The sequence below is a fragment of the Pristiophorus japonicus genome, chromosome 3 (genome assembly GCF_044704955.1).
Source record: "Pristiophorus japonicus isolate sPriJap1 chromosome 3, sPriJap1.hap1, whole genome shotgun sequence".
In the NCBI taxonomy this organism is placed as follows: Eukaryota; Metazoa; Chordata; class Chondrichthyes; family Pristiophoridae; genus Pristiophorus; species Pristiophorus japonicus.
Genome location: NC_091979.1, coordinates 42,514,336 through 42,529,457, shown reverse-complemented (window position 1 = coordinate 42,529,457; position 15,122 = coordinate 42,514,336). Strand labels below are relative to the sequence as shown.

The window sequence follows — 15,122 nt, the reverse complement described above, 5'->3', positions numbered from 1 at the left end:
TGAATGGGCCTGCATAGTCTACGTGCACCCGCGACCACAGTTTGCTAGGCCAGGGCCAGGGGCTCAGTGGAGCCTCCCTGGGGGCATTGCTGAGTTGGGCACAAATGGTGCACCTTCGGACGCAGAGCTCCAAGTCCGCGTCAATACCAGGCCACCAGACGTGGGATCTGGCTATGGCCTTCATGAGAACAATCCCCGGGTGCTCGCGGTGGAGCTCCCAGACAAATGCCTCTCTGCCTCGCAGAGGCATGACTACTCGGCTGCCCCACATCAGGCAGTCTGCTTGTAGTGATAGCTAATGCTTGCGCCTGTGAAAGGGTTTTAATTCCTCGGGGCAGGCATCTGCCCAGTCACTGGTTAGGACACATCTTTTTACTAAAGATAACGTGGGGTCGCTGGCCGTCCAGGCTCTGATTTGGCGAGCCGTCATGGGCGAACCTGTGGACTCAAAGGCATTGATTGCCATGACTATCTCACAGTCTTGTTCGTCAGACCCTTCCGTGGTCGCCAGTGGTAGCCTGCTGAGCGTGTCGGCACAGTTGTCTGTGCCTGGTCTGTGCCTTATGGTATAGTCGTAGGATGCCAGCATGAGTGCCCACCGTTGAATTCGCGGCGAGGCGTTGGCGTTTATTGCCTTGCTCTCGGATAGGAGGGACGTGAGGGGCTTGTGGTCAGTTTCTAATGCGAACTTGGCCCCGAAAAGGTATTGGTGCATATTTTTAATACCATGCACGCACGCGAGCGCCTCCTTCTTTACCATTCCGTACCCGTGCTCCACCCACGAAAGTGACCTGGAGGCATAAACTATGGGTTGTAATTTGCCCGCACTATTGATATGTTGCAAAACGCACCCGACCCCATACGCTGACGCATCGCATGTGAGAACTAGATTTTTACCTGGGTCAAAGAAAGTCAAAACACTGTTGGAACACAGAAGGTTGCGTGCCTTATTGAAGGCGCGTTCCTGGGCGTCCCCCCAAAACCAATCGCACCCCTTCCTGAGTAGCACGTGGAGAGGCTCCAGCAGCGTGCTTAAGTTCTGCATAAAGTTCCCAAAGTAATTGAGTAGCCCGAGAAAGGCGCGCAGTTCTGAGACATTCCGGGGCCTGGTGCCAGGCAAATTGCTTCTGTTTTGGACTCTGTTGGGCGGATTCCATCAGCGGCAATCCTTCTGCCCAAAAATTCAACCTCGGGTGCGAGAAACAGGCACTTGGATTTCTTGACTCGTAGGCCTACCCGATCCAACCGCTTTAGTACTTCCTCAAAATTACGGAGATGGGAGTCGGTGTCCCTGCCCGTGATAAGTATGTCGTCTTGAAATACAACCGTCCCCGGGATGGACTTGAGCAGACTCTCCATGTTGCGCTGGAATATGGCAGCTGCTGACCTGATGCCGAATGGGCATCGATTGTACATGAAAAGACCTCGATGTGTGTTGATGGTGGTGAGTAGCTTGGATTCCTCGGTCAATTCTCGCGTCATATACGCAGATGTGAGGTCTAATTTTGAGAAAAGTTTACCTCCAGCCAATGTGGAAAATAAGTCCTCCGCTCTGGGCAGCGGGTACTGGTCCTGTAGGGAGACTCTGTTTATGGTAGATTTGTAGTCCCCACAGATTCGTACAGATCCATCAGGCTTCATGACTGGGACGATGGGACTTGCCCAGTCGCTAAATTCCACAGGTGAGATAATGCCTTCCCGCAGAAGCCTGTCTAGTTCGTGTTCAATCTTTTCCCTCATCACATAGGGTACAGCTCTGGCCTTGTGATGGACCGGTCTAGCATCCTGTGTGATGTAGATTTTGACTTTGGCCCCTTTGAAAGTGCCCACACCTGGCTGAAAGAGATGTTCAAATCGCTTTATAGCTGTTGAGCAGGAGGTCCCTTCCTCTAATGACATGGCATGGACATCATCCCATTTCCAGTTTAGTTTTGCCAGCCAGCTTCTCCCCAGCAGTGCTGGGGGGTCTCTGGGGACAATCCACAGGGGAAGTCGGTTCACTGTCCCTTTGTGTGTGACAGAGAGCATGGCGCTGCCGAGGACTGGTACGATTTCTTTGATATAGGTCCTTAGTTTGGTGTCGACCCTTGTGAGTTTTGGTCTGTCTCTTTTATGCGGCCACAGTTGTTCAAATTGTTGAGCCCCCAAGAGAGATTGACTCGCTCCCGTATCCAGCTCCATGTTGACATATATCCCGTTGAGTAGGACCCTCATCATTATAGGAGGCGTCCTGTTGTAGGAGCCATTGATCGTGTTGACCCGCTGTACATCGGTGTCCCGGGTGCTGTCCCCACCATCTTCTGGTCCGCTTTCCGACCCATCCGTTTCGTATACCAGCTGAGCTGCCGTTTTTTTGCACATGCAGGCCAAATGCCCTGTATATTCACAATTTCTGCAAACAGCCTGCTGAAATTGACATCCCCTTGACAAGTGCCCCCACACCTCCAGCACAGACCTGTTCCATTGTTCAAAGAGTTCCCAAAGAATGAGCTGCGTCTGGCTGATCTCTCTTGAGCTTCTCTCAGTTTGTAGTTGATTGCTCGCATTGTGGGTTGATGAGGTGTGAACGGCCGTTCCTGTGGCCCTTGATGGCTTCTGCCTGCAGTCGAGAACCTGTTCTCCCGGTTTTGTCTGTGTGTGGGGGTAGCAGCTTGTTTAGTGCTGTGAACTTCTTGTTCCGATATTTCGTTAGTTGTCGTACCTGCATTGTAAATTAACCTCGTTTCTTCTTCCCGTACCAAGAATGTCTGTGCAACCAGTGCTGCTGCCTCTAAGGTCAGGTTCTTGGTCTCTATGAGCTTTCGGAATATGCCTACGTGGCCTATTCCTTCAATGAAAAAGTCTCTCAGCATTTCTCTCCTCAGTTCATTGGAGAACTCACATAAACTAGCCAACCTCTGAAGTTCCGCCACGAAGTCGGGTATGCTCTGGCCCACACAGCGTCTGTAGTTGTAGAACCTGTGTCTGACCATGTGTAGGCTGCTCGCTGGCTTCAGGTGGTCTCTTACCAGTGTGCTCAATTCTTCAAACGACTTGCTTGCTGGTTTCTCGGGTGCCAACAGATCCTTCATTAAAGCGTATGTTTTCGAGCCACAGCTGGTCAAGAGATGGGCTCTTCTCTTGTCTGCCTTATCATCGCCTAACCAGTCTTTGGTTACAAAGCTTTGCTGGAGCCTTTCTATAAAGTCCTCCCAATTGTCTCCCGCATTGTACTTTTCATCTGATCCGTTGTTCGCCATTCTGTGGATTCTGTAATCCCGTAACCCATCGCCACTGTAAAGTCCTGTCCCCGCAGTACAGATTCACAGGAGGCATGTAGTGAAGTCAAGGTCACTCTGGACCTGCACCTTTATTTCACAGCTCTGGAATGCTGCACTTGCCTGAGACCTGTCCTTATATACCTGTCTCTTGCAAGTGCACCCCTGGTGGTAAGGTATGCTGGTGGTTACAGGTCATATCTTATTACAGTCATGTATAGCATGTTAGGATACAGTTATATATAATAATGTAAGATACATGACATCTCCGAACCTCCGGGACCACCGGGTAAACTCAGGGGAACAAGCGCACAAACCATTGAGGTGCAAAAGGACACGAGAAAAATGTGAAATGGAATACAAACACCGTCTGATATTCTGTGAAGATCCACTTACATCGTTGAGCTGCAGTGCATTGGTTTTAGCCAGCACCATTTCCACTGAGTCAGGCACACTGGTAAACTTGAGCGTGCCAGGCTGCAGCCTGTAATTGTGCTCATCGAGTGCCTTGCCAGCTTTCTTTGCTTTCTCCACATCCATCGAACCAAGGGGGCTCCAGCCAATGCCTTTAAACCAGTTATTATAATCAGATTTGTAGAGGTTCTTTGAAGAAAAGAAGAAGTAATTTCAAATGTAGAATATTAATCATGCCATCACTGCTATTAAATGAACAGTAAACATTTTATTCAGGAGTTTTACCAAGTGGCAGGAGATCACGTTGTAGGTGCTAATTTTCCTCGTAACAGTGATGGTGAGAGAATAGCACCGTTACAATTTTTCAAGAACAGAGCAACGTACGGTAAATCTTGTGAGCTCCATTCTCAGTGTGCAGCTTCACTGGACAGGAGCTTGGGCTGCAGAATTGGCCCTGTAGTGGTACAGCCCTGCCTCCTACACAGCTCCTCTCTCGCAAGACTCAGCATTCGCAATGGTGCCACACAGAATTTATCCCCCATCACTTTCCCACCTCAGGAAACAGGCTATCGGGATGAAATGCTGTGCGTGTAGAAGTTAACAACCCATAGGTAACAAGTAAGGATTTGTCCTCTTTTTAACAAACATTTAGCTAAAGGACTTTTTATGCATTCACAAACACAGATATGAGGGCCTTTCATTTAAAGTTTAATTACACAACAATGACTGAGTTAATTCAAATGGTTTTATGCTTCACTGGCAAGATTACAAGTTCATCTTTGCTGGACATATAGATTTTCTTCCTCATTGGCCCTGATCCTTTGACTGCATGCAGTTACTGGACTTTCTGCTGACAGAGATTTTGATTTCCCTGGAGCAGACTTGATTCTTTGTTCTGCTGAAGCTAGAATTTGCACTTCTTAGTGTCCTTGCTCCTTATCTCTGTAACCTCCTGCAGCCCTACAACCCTCCAAGAGCTCTATGTTCCTCCAGATCTGGCATTGGGTATTCCAATCTCCTTCGCCCCACCATTGGCGCCCGTGCCTTCAGCAGTCTAGGTCCTAAGCTCTGGAATTCTCTCCTAAACCCCGCCTCTCCACCTTTCTCTCTTCTTTTAAGATGTTCCGTACAACCTATCTCGTTGACCAAGCTTTTGGTCATGGACCCTACTACCTCTTTCTGTGGCTGTATCAAATTTTGTCTGATAACGCTCCTATGAAGCACTTTGGAATGTTTTACTACATTAAAGGTGCTATATAAATGTAAGTTGTTTGATTAATTTCTGTCTGCACCTTGGATATGTGCATGGAATGGATCCATCCTGAATGCTGCAGAATCCGCTGATACAAAGAGCTAATTTGCTAATCTCAGTGAATTTCTGTTATTAAGATTTGACGCTCTTACTTCGAGCAAAGAAAGATAAGTAACTTTCATCTATTCACAACTTCACTTGAAGTAATTTCAAGAGAGATGGTTTTCAAATTCTCTGCTTAATTGACTTACACCCCTCTCTATGTCCAGAGACACGAGTGCTACCAACTGAGCCATGCTGAAGCGCTGAAGAATAAGCCGTCCTGATTGGAGATGGAAGCCTGCAGTGCTCCCCACAGAAAGAAAGCAAGACATCATATTTCTCATTTAACATTGTGACTTACGTCACTCTGTATGTCCATCATGTTCCTGGACAGTACCACGCTCATGGTGTCTGGCAGACACGTGTAGTTGTGGATCATCTGCCTGTAGTTGGTGTTGCTGGCCACGTCCTGGGACTTCTTGGCAGCAGTAATATTGAACATGTCCACCGGTGTGTGATACTTGGTCTTGCTCTTTTCGTAGTCTTTTTTGTATTCACGGTCAGACTGAATCTTGGCTACGTGTATGGAATGCACCAGCTTAGGGTCGTCCTGCAGGCTGCGGAAGCCAACGTGTTTGCCCTTCCCTTGTTCATATGCTTTCTTGTATTTGACCTGTGAAATAATGGTTCAAATTACAGTAGGAGATGTTACAATAAGATTACTCATCTCATTAGCAGAACAACCTCACCATTAGAATAAAGGTACATGCAAAGTTAAATATATTAAGAGCCATGGTTTTTTGTAGGCAATTAATGACAATATCTCAATAAACACTATGACCTTTGCATTGAAATTGGGCTCTTCAAAAATAAATGTCTTGTCTGCTGGTTTAATGCGGCTTTAACATATTTATTTTCAATTGTAATAGAGCGCCCCCGAATGGACTACTGTTCCATCTAGTGGATTACTGTGGTAATGCAACTACTGATGTAAATAATAAAGGATCATGTGGCAAGGTCACATGATGACAGTTTCTGTAGAGCCATCTTGTGTGTCGTGTGCTTATTAGTGATGTCGTAAGAATATTATCTCTGTTAAAATAGTGGATAAAGAATTTTCCAAAGACATCTGCATGCTACTTTAAAAAGAACAATTTTGAAGGCCATTTACTAAACTGGTGTCATTGAAGGATATTTCTTCTGACTCTAATCTTTTTGATTAAACTCCTTTAATTGTACATTCTTCAACGCTGTCACTGCAAAAAAAAACCTTAGAATATGTTAGCCAGCAATCTGTTCACTCATTGACTTGATGGCATTGTGGGTTGATGTTTCTGTAGAGCTGTATTAAGTCCCAGTCTTCAATTACACACCCATTCTCTCCAGCTTATAAAGGGAAAGGGTCTGAGTAGAAACTGCCTGGGTAGATTCATGACCCTGAGCTCCCAGCAGGGTGAAGCATTCACAGTGAGCGTGGGTTGGAGGCAGACCCACAACACGTGGCCCCAGTTCACCAACTCACACTTCCTGGAGGAAAAAAATTTCCTGCTGCTGGTCCAGCATCACAGAATTATCCCTCATGCACTTTGCCACATGGAAGGGAAATTTGAAGGAAGAGTGACTTTGGGCCACTCTTGTCAGCCTCCTTTAGAAAAACATAAGTAAGATCTCGGCTATTTGGCCAAAACCTATTAACAGGAACATGGCACATGAGACGGTCTGGAGTAAGAAATGCTCACTCAGTCCATCAAGCCCACTCCATCCAGAGACCGCGGCACAGGATTTCCTCGCAGTTGCTCCCAGTCCGCCACCGTAACTTTATCGGAAGTGCAGCGAAAACGCCCTTTACCCGCGATTTCTGCCACACTTGCGGTGGTGAAGTGTCAGGAGCACGAGGATATTTTGGGCCAACGGATGTTCATTCCATCATGGACTTCCCTCCACTGCTACAGGTTGATCCCCTACTTCGTAGCTCACTAACTTCTTTCCCCATCTCCCCTGGATAACACTGGTAGTAATATTGTTATAATCCTCAGTCCTCCTTCCCAACAGATACCAACCCAGCTCCTTTATAAAGAATTGGCCTTATAGTGGTATAGCCCTGTCTCCTTTATAACGATTTAAATGAAAATTGATCAAAATACTCTGTCAGGGCAGCTGTGCCACATGTCCACTACCCTATCAGAAAAAGCTTTTGCACCAGGCTTGTGAATTTTGTATTTTTGTCCTCTAGTCCTATACTCATTGTCCAAGTTCAATAACTTCAACATAAGAAATAGGAGCAGAAGTAGGCCATACGGTCCTTCGAGCTTGCTCCGTTGATGGCTAATCATCAACCTCGCCCACTTTCCCACCCAATCCTCATATCCCTTGATTCCCCTAGAGTCCAAAAATCTATCTATCTTAGCCTTGAATATATTCCATGATTCAGCATCCATGGTCCTTAGGGATAGATAATTCAAAAGATTCATGATCCTCTGAGTGAAGAAATTCCTTCTCATCTCAGTCTTAAATGGCCGACCCTTTATCCTGAGGCTATGCCCCCTAGTTCTAGATTCTCCAGCCAGGGTAAAAAACCTCTCGACATCTACCTTGTCAATCAACCTTATTTCTGTCTTATCTTATCCATTCCACATGGCACAAGAGGAATGAAAGGATTGGAATAAAATGATATGGGGAAGAATTATAATAAAGTGCAATTAAAAGTAAAATATGAAGATTGTATACTTACATCACTAGCATTATGTCGGGCAGATTTAGCAGCAATAATTGGAATAGCATCAAAGGTGAGGTGATAACCTTTTGCTAAATCCTTTTTCCATGCTTTCTTGTAGAAGTTCTGAAAATGAAAATTATTTTTAATTAAATTATTCAGAAAGGAGTCATGCTGACAAAATTAAGAACTATATAAAATAAGAATGAAACACCCATTGAATAGAACTAACATATTATCTGACGTGCAGCATGCATGATGATTCAATAAAAGTATCTTAATCAGCTGCATTGCTGACAATTAGAGTAGACTATTAGCTATCCCTTAGATCCACTCAGAAATTGTCAAAGTCACTGTGTCCATGTCGCACAATAGCATACGATAAGTGCGGAAATTTGTGTTATTTATTGATGAATGCTGCATGTCAAATCACTTGATCTGGTATTGTGACTGATGTGCTGTAGAACAGGTTGACAACATGCATCTGAGCCTAACATTCCTCCACCCAGAGATGAATTAAGAACATAAGAATTAGGAGCAGGAGTAGGCTATTTGGCCCCTCAAACCTGCTCTGCACCCCCATTTAATAAGATCATGGCTGATCTGATCATGGATTCAGCTTCATTTCCCTGCCCGCTCCCCATAATCCTTTATTCCCTTATCGCTCAAAAATCTGTCTATCTCCACCTTAAATATATTCAATGGGGCAGAGAATTCCATAGATTTACAACCCTCAGAGAAGAAATTCCTCCTCAACTCAGTTTTAAATGGGCGGGCCCTTATTCTGAGACTATGCCCCCTAGTTCTAGTTTTCCCGACGAGTGGAAATATCCTCACCGCATCCATCTTTTCGAGCCCCCTCATTGTCTTAGATGTTTCGATAAGATCACCTCTCAGTCTTCTGAACTCCAATGAGTATAGGCCCAACATACTCAACCTATCTTCATAAGTCAACCCCCTCATCTCCGGAATCAACCTAGTGAACCTTCTCTGAACAGCTCCAATGCAAGTATATCCCTCTTTAAATAAGGAGAACAAAACTGTACGCAGTACACTAGGTGTGGTCTCACCAATACCCTGTACAGTTGTAGCAGGACTTCCCTGCTTTTATACACCATCCCCCTTGCAATAAAGGCCAACATTCCATTTGCCTTCCTGATTACTTGCTGTACCTGCATATTAACTTTTTGTGTTTCATGCACAAAGACACCCAGGTCCCTCTGTACTGCAGCACTTTGCAATTTTTCTCCATTTAAAAAATAATTTGCTTTTCTATTCTTTCTGCCAAAATGAATAACCTCACATTTTCCCACATTATAATCCATCTGCCAAATTTTTGCCCACTCACTTAGCCTGTCTATATCCCTTTGCAGATTTTTTTGTGGCCTCCTCACAATTTGCTTTCCCACCCATCTTTGCATCATCAGCAAACTTGGCTACATTACACTCGGTCCCTTCATCCAAGTCATTAATATAGATTGTAAATAGTTGAGGACCCAGCACCAATCCCTGCGGCACACCACTAGTTACTGTTTGCCAACCTGAAAATGACTCATTTATCCTGACTCTCTGTTTTCTGTTAGTTAGCCAATCCTCTATCCATGCTAATATATTACCCCCAATCCCGTGAACTTTTATCTTGTACAGTAACCTTTTATGTGGCACCTTATCGAATGCCTTCTGGAAATCCAAATACACCACATCCACTGGATCCCCTTTATCCACCCTGTTCGTTACATCCTCAAAGAATTCCAGCAAATTTGTCAAACATGATTTCCCTTTCATAAAGCCATGTTGATGCTGCTTAATTGAACTATGCTTTTCCAAATGTCCTGCTACTGCTTCCTTAATAATGGAATCCAGCATTTTCTCAATGACAGATGTTAGGCTAACCAGTCTGTAGTTTCCTGCTTCTGTCTGCCTTCTTTTTTAAACAGGGACGTTACATTTGCTGTTTTCCAATCCACTGGGACCTCCCCAGAATCCAAGGAATTTTGGTAAAATACAACCAATGCATCCACTATCTCTGCAGCAACTTCTTTTAAGACCCTTGGATGAAAGCCATGGGACTTGTCCACCTTTAGTCCCATCATTTTACCAAGTTCCTGGCTTCAGATGGGCTGTCAGAGAGATGCTGAATGAAAGTCAAAAGCTTCCTTTGAGCAAGGAAGAGAACATCTTAGGTTACTCTCGGGTAGGTATTAGCTCCCAAGTCAAGAGCAGTACCGGCCTAGGAACATATGAACAGGAGTAGGCCATTCAGCCTCTAGAGCCTGCTCTGCCATTCAGATCAATCATGGTGGATCTGTACCTCAACTCTATTTACCTACTTTTGCTCCATATCCCTTAATACCCTAACCTAACAAAAATCTATTGCTCTCAGTCTTAAAAGCACCAATTTTCCCAGCAATTACCAACCTTTGTGGGAGGTCATTTCAGATTTTTTTACTAGCCTTTGTGTGAAAAAGCATTTCCTGATTTCCCTCCTAAATGGGCCAGCTCTATTTTCAAGAATATATTGCCCTCCGCCCCAAATGAGGTGCACCTACCTTTTTTGAAGGGTTCCCTCCACCCCAATGCATGAGGTGGACAATCTGGAGAAATTCAGGTCTTGGTGGGTTTTTTTGGAGTGAGGTAGAAGTGGTCTCATCATCGGGGCGGAGATGAGGTCGGGTTGGAGTAGCCACCACTAGCGGAGCGGAAATGGGGGCGGGTCAGAGTGGCCGATGCTCCAAGTCATCGTCATCGCGCTGGTGCGTCACAACATCCCTCCCCTTCAGTTAAAGGGGAGAGCCGCTGCGAACTCTGCAGCCACTTTAGTGACAAATACTGGGCCACCAGGGAGGGTTTGAGCCAGGCCTCTTTAAGGGTGCCCGCGCCGCCCAGCCACAGAAAGGGTGCCAACAGCAAAAGCTGTCAATGGCACCGACCGGCAGCGGCAATTTCCCACGGGGCAATTTCGGGAAGGGGTCACTGCCGTTCAGTAAGGGGTCGGCGCGTGCACGACGCGGCGGGAAAGTGGGCCGGGGGGGGTGGGGGGAGGGCGATCCCCTATACTGCTCCAAAACTGAAGAAGGGCAATATCTAAAATGGCGGCCCTCCGTGGAGACTCGGCAACCAGTTCGCATCAACCTGTGGCCGCTGCTTTCAGGCCTTATAGAAAGGGGCAATTTTGGCCCCTCGGTTTTGATTCACCCATCAGGGTAAATAGTTTCTCTGTATCTATCCCATCAAAACCATTTAACATTTTAAACACCGCAATCAGATCACTCCCTTAATCCTCTATCCTCTAGAGATCGATTCAGTCTGAAGTTGAAGGCCGAGGTTGTCTGTTCTCTCTATTGTACAACAGTGAATGGTGCAGGGGAAACCAAAATAGAGGAGAAAATATGTAGAAATGGAGAGAAAATGAAAACAGAATGTCTTTCTTGATTTAATCCTTGTGAATGGTACAGCAAGAGTGGCCTGAGATTTGCTGTGGTCAGGTGGCACTGGATTTCGGCCAGTGATAAATCTAGTACCACCCAGTTTAGTCATTTGGCACTGCAGGTAGTAACTGCCATGAATACTTAAGTGTCCGTCTGCGGAACTTCTGATTTTGCAGCAGATTTTCATTTTTGGAATATTTGGTGAAGATGCGTAGAGGTCAGAAATTACAACTGAGCAGTAAATGAGGTTCATTTTGAACAGATAAGGATATCTTTGTTATTTCCACTATCCTCAAACGTCATTTGATGACAGTCACATCTGACAGAAAGGAGACCTTTCTACAATGAAAGGGGCACATTGAGAAAACAAATCCAAACTCTAGTACCATGAAAATGGGAAATTGCTGTCCTATTGGATGTCACCCGCCCTCCTCCCCTCATAATGTGTCCAGCCCTTTTGGTGGTAACCCTCTCTTATTAAAGGCAAAGAGAGCGTCTGGAATTTGGCACTAACTGCTACGACCAAGAAAGAAAGGCCCAATAATCTGGTGGCAGTATTGATCCGGATACCAAAGAGTTTTTTTTTACATATTCATTCTTGGGATGTGGACATCGCTGGCAAAGCCGGCATTAATTGCCCATCTCTAGCTGCCCTGAGTTTGATACAATTGAGTGGCTTGCTAGGCCACATCAGAGGGCAGTTAAGAGTCAACCACATTGGTGTGGGATTGGAGTCATGTTTTGGCCAGACCGGGTAAGGACGGCAGGTTTGCTTCCCAGAGGACATTAGGAAGCAGCTGGCTTACAGACAATCTGAAAGCATCACCGTCACTTTTATTGATACCAGTTTTTTATTTCCAGAATTTAAAAAAAACTTAATTCCAATCCAGACCATTGTGTTTAACCTCTGAAACAAGGATTGGTTCAATCTGGAGTCGAAGGCCAAGGGTTTCCCGCTTCTGCGCTAGGCAGCCTGTGATCTTCCTGTCCATGGAATGAGGGAAAGTGCTGGCTGGTTCAGACAAGCAGAAAACCCCGGCCCAAATGTCATAGAAATTTGCATGTGCATGTCAGGTATATGTTATACGCACCATTTGAGACATTCAAATAGCTGCACTTTGAATACTGTTCAATGTAAGTCACCTCTAAATCATTACTTGTTCTTTCATGAGTGGATATTGCCACATAAGTACAGGAGACAGCCAATCAGCCCCTCAGGCCAGTTCCGCCATTCATTTAGATCATGGCTGACTGCAACTCCATTTGGTAGAAACGGTGACTGCTGCGTTTAAACAGATCTAACCAAAGGTACTTACATCACTGACATTAATAGCATTGACTCTGGCCTGAATAAACTCTGGCAAATCTGGAGGATATGTGTACTTGCGCATCATCTTCTCTCCTTTAGCTTTGTAGTTTATCTAAATCACAAAAAAAATACAAAAATGTGAGATTATGGTATTCAGAAATTATTAGCATGTTATAACTAATGCTCAGAATAAGTTAAGAGGTTGCCAGCATTGGAAAAAAAAATGACCAATGCATAGTGCTAAATGTACAGACATGCACTGGTAAATGAGGAGACCAGATAAATGTTGTGCACGTCAGAGATGTGAGTCAGTAATAATGTTGTATATTATTACTACACCTGTGGGATTGTATCTATAATATCAAAACACATGGGACCACTTGGTCTGCTGCTATGCCACGCAGACAGCAAGAGTCCCAGACTTGCTCCATGCTCGGTCAACTTATCTGAGACAGGGCTGCAGAAAGGGTGCTATAGAGGCCGGGAAAAAGCAACCATAGTTCCTCCTCTTAATCACTATATGGTGATTGCAGAAGGCGAGTATGTGTGGATCTTGAATGAGGAGAGTGTTAGGATTGCCTGTGATGGCCGTTATGGTGAAGACTTGCCAACGAGGTCACAGTTAGATGAGGTGCCAGAAGGTTTTTAAGACAGGATCTAAATATATAAAGGGGGAAGGATAAACAAAAGATCTGACAAAAGCAGAGTTCAAATCCTGCATCTAGTATTTGTTCAGTGCACAATGGTTGCCCATGAGGTTTCAGCCAAAAAGCTGGTGAATCCACTTACTATAACAAAGCAGTACAGTGATTTTATTTTACGAACATACGAACATTGACGGACAGGTAAAGATCATCTGGTCCATCGAGCCTGTCCCACACAATTGTGATACCTTGTGTATCATAATATATACTCTCCACCCCACCCAAAGTCATGTGATCTCCTGGGAGAGGCGAAAAAATAGATTAAAAACCCAGACCAATTTGGGGAAGAAAGAAATCCTTAGGGTGAGATTGTATCCTCAGTTTGAGGGGAAAGGAATGGAGACAAAGTACTTTTCCACTGAAAACAGAATGAAAATGAAATGTCTGTCTGATCTTTTTCTCATCTATCTCTTCGAACTAGCTCAAGAGCAGCTGCGAGAGAAGCTTGGCATCTTTTAACTGCACACCTTCACGGTTTAAACAACAATGTACGACATGGTAAACCCCACAGGGAGACAAAGAGCAGGGAGTTTTAAAAAGAAAGGAGGAGAAAATATTTCAAAATGTTCACTTTAATTAGCAATCCATTCCTCCATTTCGCAATCTCAGCTTGATTTTTGGAAATGTCTGTCACTTGAATTTGTTAATTTAGAGGTTCCATACCTGCGATTTTAGTGAAGTATACAGAGCATGTGCTGCACCAGCAGAAAAACATTGGTTAGATCCGGTATAAATGATCATTAATCAAATATTTAATTTCAGCATGTTTTAAAATTAGAAGTAAAACATGTTTCGCAATATCTGCGATACATTCCGGGATCTTATTTCTCCTAGTAAGCCGAGGTGAAGAGTTATTCTGAATGTTCTACTTACATCACTCCTCTGTTCTTGATTCTGTTTTGCCAGGACTGTTTCTGGGGCATCTTCTATTGAGGTGAATTTAATGGTGTCCGGAGGCTGACGGTACTTTTTCTGTTGCAGAAAATTAAGACTTTTTTTAAGAAGAGGCTATTATGCTTTTGGCATAGAATGCTGTATAGTAAATCATATTTACAGATAAGAACATAAGAAATAGGAGCAGGAGTAGGCCATTCAGCCCCTCGAGCCTGCTTCACCGTTCAATGAGATCATGGCTAATCTTCTACCTCACCTCCACTTTCCTGTACTGTCCCCATATCCCTTGATTCCCTTAATATCCAAACATCTATCGACCTCTGTCTTAAATATACTCAAAGACTGAGCCTCCACAGCCCTCTGGTTTAGAGAATTCCAAAGATTCACCACACTTTGAGTGAAGATGTTTCTCCTCATCTTAGTCCTAAATGGCCGACCCCTTATTCTGAGACTGTGACCCCTGGTTCTAGACTCCCCAGCCAGAGGAAACATCCTCCCTGCATCTACCCTCTCAAGCCCTGTAACAATTTTGTATGTTTCAATGAGATCACCTCTCATTCTTCTAAACTCTAGAGAATATCGGGCTAGTCTACTCAATCTTTCCTCACAGTCCCCCCATCCCAGGAATCAGTCTGGTGAACCTTTGTTGCACTTCCTCTGTGGCAAGTATATCCTTCCTTCGGTAAGGAGACCAAAATTGCACACAATACTCCAGGTGCAGTCTCAGCAGGGCCCTATATAATTGCAGTAAGACGGTTTTACTCATACTCAAATCCTCTTGTAATAAAGGCCAACATACAATTTGCCTTCTTAAGTGCTTACTGAACCTGCATGTTAACTTTCAGTGATTCGTATACAAGGATACCCAGGTCCCTCTGAACACCAATACCTCCCAATCTCTGGCCATGTAAAAAATGCACTGCTTTTCTATTTTTTCAACCAAAGTGGATAACTGCGCATTTCTCCACATTGTATTCCATTTCCCATGTTCTTGCCCATTCAATCAGCTGTCTATATCACCTTGAAGTCTCTTTGCCTCCTCCTCACAACTTACATTCCCACCGAGCTTTGTATCATTAGCAAACTTGGATATATTACCTTTGGTCCCC

The 15,122-nt window shown here is 44.6% G+C and overlaps 1 protein-coding gene across 18 annotated transcripts in view; it reads right to left on the bottom strand.

Moving 5' to 3' along the window:
* neb (nebulin) overlaps positions 1–15,122 on the bottom strand; it is a 330,990-nt gene that overhangs the window by 253,098 nt on the left and 62,770 nt on the right. For all 18 annotated transcript variants that reach the window (XM_070875301.1, XM_070875303.1, XM_070875304.1 and 15 more), the window contains 5 exons: positions 13,993–14,091; positions 12,423–12,527; positions 7,697–7,804; positions 5,327–5,638; positions 3,654–3,860 (listed from right to left, as the gene is read on the bottom strand). In XM_070875301.1, the coding sequence (XP_070731402.1) occupies positions 3,654–3,860; positions 5,327–5,638; positions 7,697–7,804; positions 12,423–12,527; positions 13,993–14,091 (831 nt within the window). The remainder of the gene's footprint in view (positions 1–3,653; positions 3,861–5,326; positions 5,639–7,696; positions 7,805–12,422; positions 12,528–13,992; positions 14,092–15,122) is intronic.